The sequence below is a fragment of the Rutidosis leptorrhynchoides genome, chromosome 6 (assembly GCF_046630445.1).
Source record: "Rutidosis leptorrhynchoides isolate AG116_Rl617_1_P2 chromosome 6, CSIRO_AGI_Rlap_v1, whole genome shotgun sequence".
NCBI classification, from domain to species: domain Eukaryota; kingdom Viridiplantae; phylum Streptophyta; class Magnoliopsida; order Asterales; family Asteraceae; genus Rutidosis; species Rutidosis leptorrhynchoides.
This window is the reverse complement of record NC_092338.1, coordinates 82,021,234-82,031,745: the sequence shown is the minus strand read 5'-3', so window position 1 is coordinate 82,031,745 and position 10,512 is coordinate 82,021,234. Positions and strand designations below refer to the sequence as shown.

Genomic DNA, 10,512 nt, shown 5'->3' with positions numbered 1-10,512 from the left:
AGAAGAAACTGTGGTCGACTCACGGTTGACCGTTGAGTCGACCGTGCACCTTGTTTCGTGGAACCAAGGTACAGGAGTATCCACGGTCTGACCTGCGGTCGACCGTGGACCTGGCCGTGCTCTTCCAGCGTTTTTCAAATGACTCTTTTGACTCATTAATTTTGTGTATTAGTCGTTTGCTTGAGATTGTGTAGGCTTGTGAAATTGTGTTGTTCTATACGTTATTTAAGCACATAAGACTTGGTGTCATCATCAAAACAAAGTGGTTAAACATTTGAATGTTATCATTAGATCACTAACCAACATGCTTCATTCAAAATACCATCAAAACAGTTTATAACATTTGGGTGCAGATTGTGACATGACCCAAAATATGGCAGTTTATAATGGTAATTGCTTCCGTTTTTAGACACAATCTAAAGTGGCATTTTGACCCAAAAGATGGGTCAAAATAGAATGAACAAATTTAGAAAAACAGAACGGCTCATCATAAATTGCGACTTTAGCCATCACGTGACCTGCACACCTTCAGAGGAAACAGAGACATCTAACGGAAGTTTAAAATTGGACCAGCACCATTGATATTTAAAACCATAGGGATGAACCATATAATTTTAAAGAGATAGGCCGAGCGACGTAATTTACAATAAACTACAGGGACCATTGGTATAATTAACTCTTATAAATTTATGAGATAAAAGTGTAGATGGATTAAAAAGTGACGTAAGAATCACCTCCATTCGTAAACTCGTTAAAAACATTTATTCCATTCCGTGACCCATAAATAAATAAAGGGAGATTTTTAAGTTCACTTAGGCCACTCCCTATCGTAACTAAACTATTCATCCTCTTAACCTTCCACATCACCGTCACATCAACAGTAATATTCTATAACTAACCCATAACTAACGGAGGATGATTCTCACACACTGTTTTTTGATCCTCACACACCCTTTTACCCTATTATTTGGGAGGAGTTCAAGTAAATTGGTGTGTGAGGATCAAAAAACATTGTGTGAGAATCATCCCCCATAACTAAACACTCCCTATAATGGTTAAAAAATACTCCTCTTAATATACAATGTACAAGCAATAAAGCATCAAGTTCAAACAATAAAAAGCCATTGGACCCACAATTACTATAACCAACCTTCATACTTCCGTTAAATACATGGCGGAAGCGGGTAACTAAAACGGGTAACTAGCTCGTGCCTATGGTTCATTACGGGTAATGACGGGTAATGAGCGGATAACGGACTGGTACCTAACCACATGGGTGGTCTTACCCTATTGACCTGAAGGCCGGCCCCCACCAACACAACCTGGTTTGTTTTGGTTCACCGGAGTGACGATGGTCGGGCCAAGAAGACCACAGTTCGTGTTGTTCGGTTCCTCAATTGTTGAATATAGTTTTGGTCATCTAGGCTGGGGTGCTATTCTTGCTGATATTTACTCTCGTAAGGTATAATTTATTTATTTATTTTTTAGTTCCATTTTAGCTGCTTTTGGTTCTCATTTTATTGGTGTGTTAATCCCTTTCATTTAATTCATTCGAGTCTGATTTGAAGTTTTTATATTTGGAATTCATAATGCTTCAATTTTGCTATACAGTTCATTTCCAAATTGATGGTTTCAATGTAATTAGTGGATTAATTTTCATTGAGAATATTTATGATCCTAGGTTTAGTATACAATAATGCAGCGCATTGCCTACAATTATATTCTAATTCTTTTGTAGAATTATAATATTAATGTTAAAATTGGATCATTTATAGTAAAATGTCCTCCTTTTTATTTCCATAATACTGGTTCAGATGTGTTATTAGGAAATAATTTCCTACAGAGATAGTAAATGTATCATAACTTTATTAGATGTTATATTTATATCTAGTGTTCTTTCTTGGATATTTAATCCATAAAATAAATTATGATTTCTGGGTCTTATCCTTAGTTTTTGCAGAGTATTTATTTTAAAAACAGAATAATTAGATAATGAATAATTTTCTTGTTGTATCTGTTTTAGTGGATAAATGGTTTCCAAAAGGGTGTTTGGAATAACTTATGTGGTGTAAAAATAACCAGTACTTGTACTTGTATAAACACTTTAGATAGAGATATCCCAAGCAATGTAAATGATCTCCAAAACAATTTGTTTGTTCGATTTTGAATATTTATGTGGTGATTCTCATTAGTACCTTTTCTTAAGGCACCTAGCCATATTTTTCGTTTAAGTATCTATATCTATGCATATCTATATCTATCAAACTAAAAACAAAAGATTTTTTCGTCTAAGCATCTTCATTAGGATGATAAGTTTTTAACTTGAGGTTTTGCTAATGACCTTCGGTGCACCACTTTATTTGATTATGTTTTGTAACATATAAGAGTTTACCCGGCCACAAACATTTAAAAAACAAATCTTGTGGTGGAACAGGATTAGTAATGTAATTGTTATTTCATCACTTATAAATGGTGTTTATATAGGCCGACGTATTTTTGCGAGGATATAGTGGTTGGAACTCCCGCCAAGCGCTACAGGTACTGGATCAAGTGTTCCCAAAGGTAAATTTGTGACCCACATTTCTACATGAACAAAAATGTACCCATTTTAATCCACTACATAACCTGCTCGTTTCGCCTCCTCTGATTTCAACATCCCTACCTTATATTTATATTCTATTTAATCCCTTTTTGTTCTTACCCGATTGTCTCTTTAGGATGATGTATTACAACCATCTCTGGTGATAGTCTATTTTGGAGGTAATGATTCAGTGCGTCCTAGTGCTGATGGCCTTGGATCTCATGTACCTCTTCCTCAATATGTTACAAACATGAGAAAGATAGCGATCCATCTCAAGGTGAACTTTACCATGCTTTTCACACGATAGATTGATTTTTTTTGAGGTGGCAAAATCAAAATCGGTATAGGTTGAAACATGTCATTCTTTAGTACAAGTCGAAACAGCCGGGCTGACCCAGATTGAGTTGCCCATAAACACTTCTTTGTGTACTTTCCAATACTTTTATAATTAATTATCTCATTAATTAGCATTATAATTTATCCATGGTTATTTTAGTCTGTTAAATATAAATGGTTTAGAAGATTGTTTATATAATTAAATGGACTGAAATAGCCACCTCTACAGCATGTGATTTTTACACAATTTACTTATATTTACCAGAGCCTTTCAGAGAAGACGCGCGTAATATTTCTTACTGCTCCCCCAGTGAATGAGGCTCAAATACTACAAGTGCTCGGGTTATACGAATATTACTAAATTGAATTTCTTTTTCCTATTTTTTATACTTTAGACTTTTAACTATCACTGACAATACTATTATTTCAGTATTGATGGTCGCGAAAATAAACTATGCCAACAATATGCAGATGCTTGTGTAGAATTGTGCCAAGAGATGGGGATTAAGGTTGTTAATCTTTGTGACACATTTAAGAAACAAGATAATTGGTTGACAACGTGTTTTACGTAAGTGTACTTCCGTATACTTATTGTTTTTGTTTTTTTTTTTTGTTTTTTTTGTTTTTTTTATTTTTTATTTTTTTGACAAGTTAGAACTTCTAACTGGTGGGTGTAATTTCGAATCATATACTTTGGGCAGGTCGACTTAGGTTATCTTATATCTCTAACAAGAAAAATCAGAAAGTAGCTTTGATGGAAACTTGTGGAATGGGTCGAAAGTCACCAAAAGTTTATTTTAAGTGTATAAGACCTCAAACCATTTAATATCAAACTTTATAAATTTATAATAACTGAAATAATATACCTTCTTGAAATAAGAATGCGTTTTTTTAGATGAAAATGTTTTTAGGTCATCTTCTCACATTTTCATTTTGTCATTTAAGAACACTTTTATGATTGATAATGTATTAATCATCATATTTCTAATGAAAGAGATGGGATTCATTTTTGATAATTTTTATTAATAATATTTCTAATGAAAGAGATGGGATTCATTTTACACCTGCCGGAAGCAAGTTAGTTGCAAACGAGATACTGAAGGTTCTTAAGGAAGCCGATTGGAAACCGAGTTTACATTGGGAAGCATTGCCTAGAGAGTTTAGCAGGACAACGCTAATGGCACGACTATAATCATCTCTAACTGGCACTTTTAACATGGGGCAAATGGAATGGTCAACTGAAGTCAACTCATTTGAAAGAAAGCGGCTGATTTAGTTAATCATTTCCAGGTGTCAGGTAGTGATTGATTTGATGTCATCTGTGTTAGTTACCTAGTCAAATGTTGTAATCAAACTGTTACGTTTTGGTGAAATTAGGGTGACTGAAGATGAGTTGTAATTACTTCAATTTAAAGAATATGTTCATCTGTTGGTTGAAAAGACAAGGTCTTTAGTGGTCTTTGGTATCTTCTTAGTGTAAAGTTATTTAATTTATTGATGATTCTGATCAATATGATCAAGGTTTGGTAATTGCTATGCACCTAACATTGGGTGCATTGGATTAATATGTACATGAATGAGAGACAAAAGTGTAGATGTGATCAATTTTATTGTAAGTTTAACCAATCACCAACCATGATGTCCATATCTAACTTTTGTCGTATATAAAAAGATTTAAACAAAAACATATGTATGTTCACTGGATCAAATTCACCTACCCAGTTATCTAAATGTTAATTGGGATGTTAGAACTCATAGAGTGATAATGATTGGGCCAAGAAGACCAAAGTTTGTGATATTTGGTTCTTCAATTGTTGAATTAAGTTTTGGTGATCAAGGTTGGGGTGCTATTCTTGCTCACATCTACTCTTGTAAGGTATACTTTTACTTATTTCCATCAGATTTGGATTTCTGGTTATTTTTTATATGCAATATACTTGAATTGGAACACAATTAGTATATGTTGTTACTGTACATAATCTCTTACCATGCCAAAATGGTGTAGGCTGATATACTTTTTCGAGTACGTTGAAAACATGAGGAACATTACATAGCTATCCATCTCAAGGTAAATTATTATTTTGTAGTCCATTTCTTCGACCATTCAGGGCCCGTTTGTTTTTTTTTTTTTCATTATTAAGTCCTGAATCTGAATGGATATATGATGTCTGTGAGAAATAAGTAATAAATAAATAATTAGTGTTTATTTTATGTGCTGAAAAATTGTCTAAATACTTAAAATTACTAAATTAACCCTGTACGTGAGCAGTTATAAGAGCAGTTATTACAAAGTAAGAACTTAAATGAAAATTCACATTTAATTCAGTTTTTTTATTAAGACACGTCTTATTTAATAAGTTAAAAACAAACACCCCTCCATGACTTATTAAATTAAGTTTTATACCATTAAGTCAATTAAGTCAAAAACAAACCTCACAGTGATGGTGACTGTGACGTGGGAGTGGTTTTGGGAATTCTTTTTTTGTTTTTTTTTGGGTGGACTGTGACGTGAAAATGTTGTGGGTGACGTGGCAAGTTAGACTAAAAGTTGGGTGAAAAAGAAGTTAAATAATATTAAAAGTTAAAAAAAAAACACGCCTTGAGTTTGAAGATGAATGGCTGTTCTAATTTTCTTTTTCTTTTTCTTTTTCCTTTTTTTTCCGAAAAACACACCATTGGGGGTGTTTTGAGCATTTTTAAACTCCACGTTAGCATACAACGAGCGTTGTAGGTTCCATTGTGTATGGTGTTAGCCATAATATTCACATATGCTCTACACGAGTATGGTGCCCTAAATGACCCTACATACATATTGTTACCTGTTGTGAACAGAGCCTTTCGAAGAATATACGAATAATATTTCTTTCTACTCCCGTCAACGAGGCTCAAAACTATTAACTGGAAGACAACGTGCTTTACTTGAGTAAAGCTTTCATATACTCGCATACACTCAAATATTGTTTTCTAATCATATTGACACACAGATTACTTTATAAAAGATACAGTAGAACAGGTCAACATAACTTAACCCGTACCATAATTTACTCAATTTGAGCTATACCCAACCCGCCCATTCCACATGTTGCATCCGATGGCTTTCTATTTGATTCATGCGACTTGTTTGTGTTCGGATATTTTTCAAAAAAGAACTGTTCATGGTTGTCTAATTGTGTTTTTAACAGAGATGGGGTACATTTACCACCTATTGGGAGCAAGATCGTGGCAACGGAGATGCTAAAAGTCCTTACAGAAGCCAACTGGAAACCGACCCCGCATTGGGAAGCTTGCCTAATGAGTTTGCTTGGCATTTAAACTCACCATTATATACTTTTGCATTATTATAATGTTTCTACATTTTTTTTTTTTTTTTTTTGAAAGGCAACAATTATTATTACTATGAAGGATTCCACGTACATACAAGCGTTCATGCAATATATACAATTACTCCGACACTACTCGACACTAGATGTTATGATGCTAAGTTGGCATCTTCACAAAGTAAGTCTAGGTAAAGGAAACACGAGGATTATGGAGCCACGAATGCCAATCGATCGACTTTGATTTATATCTCTTCGCGACCCACTCGAAATTTTTAATTTGTATCTCGTTCAAAGCCATCGGTACGGCCCAACACTTATTTGAAAAAACTTTTTGATTTCGATTTTTCCATATAAGATAACTAGTAGACCAAACCAACGCTTGCCAAATCAATTTACCCACATTTGAATTTGCTTGCCCCGAATCAAGGAAGAGGTCTTCAACACTAACAAAAGGCATACCACCGCGACCCCACCAATCAAACACTTTGCACCACACATCGAACGCATGCTTACACAATAAAAGCGAGTGTTCAACTGTTTCAATTCCATCATCGCCTAATGAGCATCGAACCGAATGTAAATCCACGCCTCTTTTGTCAAGTTCCACCAACACCGGGAGACGCTTTTTCCTAGCTCTCCAAACAAAGACCTCAATTTTTTTCGGTACCATATTGTTACATAAGGTTTCACAAAAAGAATTATTTGGAGTTAGAACTCTCGAGTTGATTAAGGTTGTTAACGCTTTTGTCGTAAACTTCTCGATTCCACCCGCATTCCACTTCCACTTGTCACTAGCTTCCAGTTTTAGTTTCGTGTCCAAGAGCATGGTCTTCAATTGTTGTAGTTCATCTTCGGCTCTACTACTTGGTGTTCTTAGCCATGACCAATTACCTTCACATTTCTCACCAACCCATGTAAGTCTTTCACCAACGGAAGCTTCTAAGTTTGTCTCAAGTCTTGCCAATCTTTTGAATTTAAGCTTTAACATCTCGTTGCCAATCCATAGCTCGTTCCAAAAAGAAGTCGACATTCCATCACCTATTTCCTTCACAAAAAAACTTTTAAAAGAAAAACCGGTGTCTTCAATGTTAGTCCCGGTTTTTATTATATCCTTCCAAGTAGACTTGTGGGAGTCATTTCGAAGGTTGTCGTCAATCAAAAGTCTACCCAATTTCCCGTAAATACTTGAAATGACCTTGATCCACAAAGAGATAGTTTCGGTTTTAAACCTCCACCACCATTTGCCAATCCAAGGTTTTTTTTTTTTTTAATTTTAAGGGAGCCCAAGTTTAACCCACCCTCCCGATAAGGTAAAATTGTTTCTTCCCATTTAAAGAAAATTTTGATTTATTAGCCGTCCCGCCCCAAAAGAAAGAACGTCTCACACTCTCAAGCTTTTTAATCACACATGACGGGGCACGGAAGAGCGAGAAGTAGTACAACAGAAGACTATTCAACACCGATTTTGCAAGAGTCCAGCGTCCACCAAATGAAATCGATCTAGCCCTCCAATCCGAAAGTCTCTTTTCGAACTTGTTAATTACCGGTTTCCAACTCTCTTCCTTTTTCATGTTACCACCAACCGGTAGACCAAGATAATTAAAAGGGGTTGTACCAACATTACAACTAAATAACCGAGCCATATGTTCCACTTCACTCCTTTCAACCCCAATTCCAATAAGATTACTTTTGTGAAAATTCACCTTAAGACCCGACGTTAACTCAAAACATTTTAGGAGTTTCATAAGATTCCGAATATTTCCTTCACTCCATGATTAAAAGAAAATTGTATCTTCCGTGTACTGTAGGTGCGAGATAGGGATTTTATCATCACCAATTTCAACCCCGAAGAATCTCTTAGCTTCCACGTCTTGTTTGGTTAAAACATTTAGGCCCTCCGCCGCTAAGATAAAAATGAACGGGGAGAGTGGATCTCCTTGTCTTACCCCCCGCTCTAGGTTGAACTCACTTGTCAGGGAGCCATTAACGAGGATCGAGATAAAAGCCGACTTTAAACACGAAATAATCCATTTTCTCCATTTGTCCCCGAACCCCATAATTTCCATTATTTCCAGCAAAAAATCCCAACTAAGCCAATCAAAAGCTTTCTCGAAATCAACTTTGAAGATTACACTTTTAAGACGTTTATTTTTAAAAAAAGAGAGGGTCTCGTTTGCAATAAGGGCTCCATCTAGAATATTTCTTCCTTTAATAAACGCGCTTTGTTCAAACCCAACAAGTTTAGGGATCACATGTTTTTGACGATTAGCGAGAAGTTTAGAAATCACCTTATAGAAGCTACCAATTAAACTGATCGGTCGGTAATCATTCAAACTTAGAGGATCCAATTTTTTTCGGGACAAGGGTGATAAAAGATGCATTACACCCCTTTGAAATCTCACCATTTGCCCAAAACTCGTTAATAGCCTCAATTAGATCTCCTTTGATAATTCCCCATAATTTCTTGTAAAACCCAAATTAAACTCGTCCAGTCCCGGTGCCTTTGAGCTCCACAATCTTTAACCGCCTCCCAAATTTTGGACTCACTAAAAATCGCTTCTAGTTCGTTTGCTTCGTTCCCTGACAATTTATTAACCAAAGAAGCCATTGTCACGTTGCTTGAACTTCCCTCCTCACGGCCCACTGAAATTGCAGGGCCCAGTCCATCGTGAAACCCTATTTCACCCAGCCCACTAAATTTAGGTCTATTCACGTTCTTGGCCCCAAAAATTTTTTGAAAGTGTGATAGGAACGTAGCCTTTACATCCGATGGTTCCTCGTTCCATATTCCATTGATATTTAAACCCCGAATGTTGCATTTATTATACTTTATCCGGATGGTGGAGTGAAAGTATTTTGAGTTCTCGTCCCATTCTAAAATCCATCTAATCCGTGCTCTTTGTCTCATCATTCTCGACTTAACTTTTTCTTTTTCGAACCATAATTTTCGTGTCTCCATCCAACATGATCGATCCACCTCACTAATTGAGCCCGATTCCGCCAGTACTTCAAACCTAGAAGCCTTATCCTTTAGAGAAATGATTTCTTTGTCTAAATCCCCAAACTCACTTCTACTCCAACACCTTAGGTCGTTTTTTACATTCGTAAGCCTATCCCTAAATAAACAATCATGCTTCACCCCATGCACCGGCTTGTCCCACGCACCTTGGATCACTTTATCAACCTCATTCTTTTTGAGCCATTCATCAAAGATCTTTAAGGATCAATGGGCAATGATTCGATTCTCGACGTTCTAAGGCAATAACCGATAGGTCTTTCCACAATTTGATGAAGCTATCATTGACAAGCAACCGATCTAACTTACTAAATTTAGTACCATCATCACTAATACGCGCGAACCTTTTCCCATTTAATGGAATTTCAATCAAGTTAATCCTCAAAATGAAATCATTGAACCGTGTAGCCCTAGCTTGGTGGAACGTGCAATTTAACCTATCCGATTGGTTTCTTACTTTATTAAAGTCCCCACATAGCACCTAAGACGAATCATTCGATCTTAGAAGATTATCCAAAGCACTACACATTCCAATTTTTTTACAATCACTATGTGGACCGTAAACATTTACAATAATTGCTTCGTTTCCCAAACCACACCATTTACCCCGAATAGCCAAAAAAATACTCATTACTAGAAACACTATCCGCAACAAACCTACTACCGTCCCATACCACAAGCAACCCGCCCAAATTCCCTATTGCGTCTCTTTGAACATACCCACAATTATTATCACCCCACAAAGTATGAACCCAACCATCGGTCAAATTTTTTACACTTCGTTTCTTGAAAGACCGCGATGTCTGGCCTTTCTTTACAGCACAACTCTTTGACCCACCCGAATTTGCCCTTGACCCCGAACCCTCGAATATTTAACGACAGAAGCTTCGTAATATAAAAATAATTAAAACAAAGCGAGGACACAAGATAAACTTACAAAGGATTGGGGCAAGGCCATCTCAATTCAATTTGTTCCCCAAATTCTTTTAGCTCCACATTGTTAATCGATTGGCTACCATCTCCACTCAACGATTTAGCCTTTGAGTTTTGTTTCCTTGATAAGGATCTTTTACAACACGTTTTACACTTGTGTCGGTTATCACAATTAAGATCATACCCACTCCTAGCCATATTTTTCACCCTCAATAATCTTGAAGAAGCCCTCCAATTTCCCATTGCATCCCAATAACAACCATTACAAAGAGAAACTTCGTCGGATTTATTGTTACTTCTTGATGTTGCTTTTAATTTCTTCTCAC

General features: G+C 36.1%; 1 protein-coding gene and 1 long non-coding RNA gene across 2 annotated transcripts; both read left to right on the top strand.

Moving 5' to 3' along the window:
* The first annotated feature begins 1,287 nt into the window (after positions 1-1,287).
* LOC139852411 (GDSL esterase/lipase CPRD49-like) lies at positions 1,288-4,494 on the top strand. Its single transcript, XM_071841699.1, has 6 exons — positions 1,288-1,462; positions 2,485-2,562; positions 2,718-2,858; positions 3,183-3,259; positions 3,348-3,485; positions 3,962-4,494. Exons 1-6 carry the CDS (start codon positions 1,352-1,354, stop codon positions 4,107-4,109), a joined length of 693 nt encoding a protein of 230 aa, XP_071697800.1. The 5' UTR covers positions 1,288-1,351; the 3' UTR covers positions 4,110-4,494.
* Positions 4,495-4,630: 136 nt separating this feature from the next.
* On the top strand, positions 4,631-6,236 carry LOC139852173 (uncharacterized). Its single transcript, XR_011760951.1, has 3 exons — positions 4,631-4,793; positions 4,923-4,985; positions 6,100-6,236. It is a non-coding gene; the product is annotated as an uncharacterized lncRNA (long non-coding RNA).
* The last annotated feature ends 4,276 nt before the right edge of the window (positions 6,237-10,512 follow it).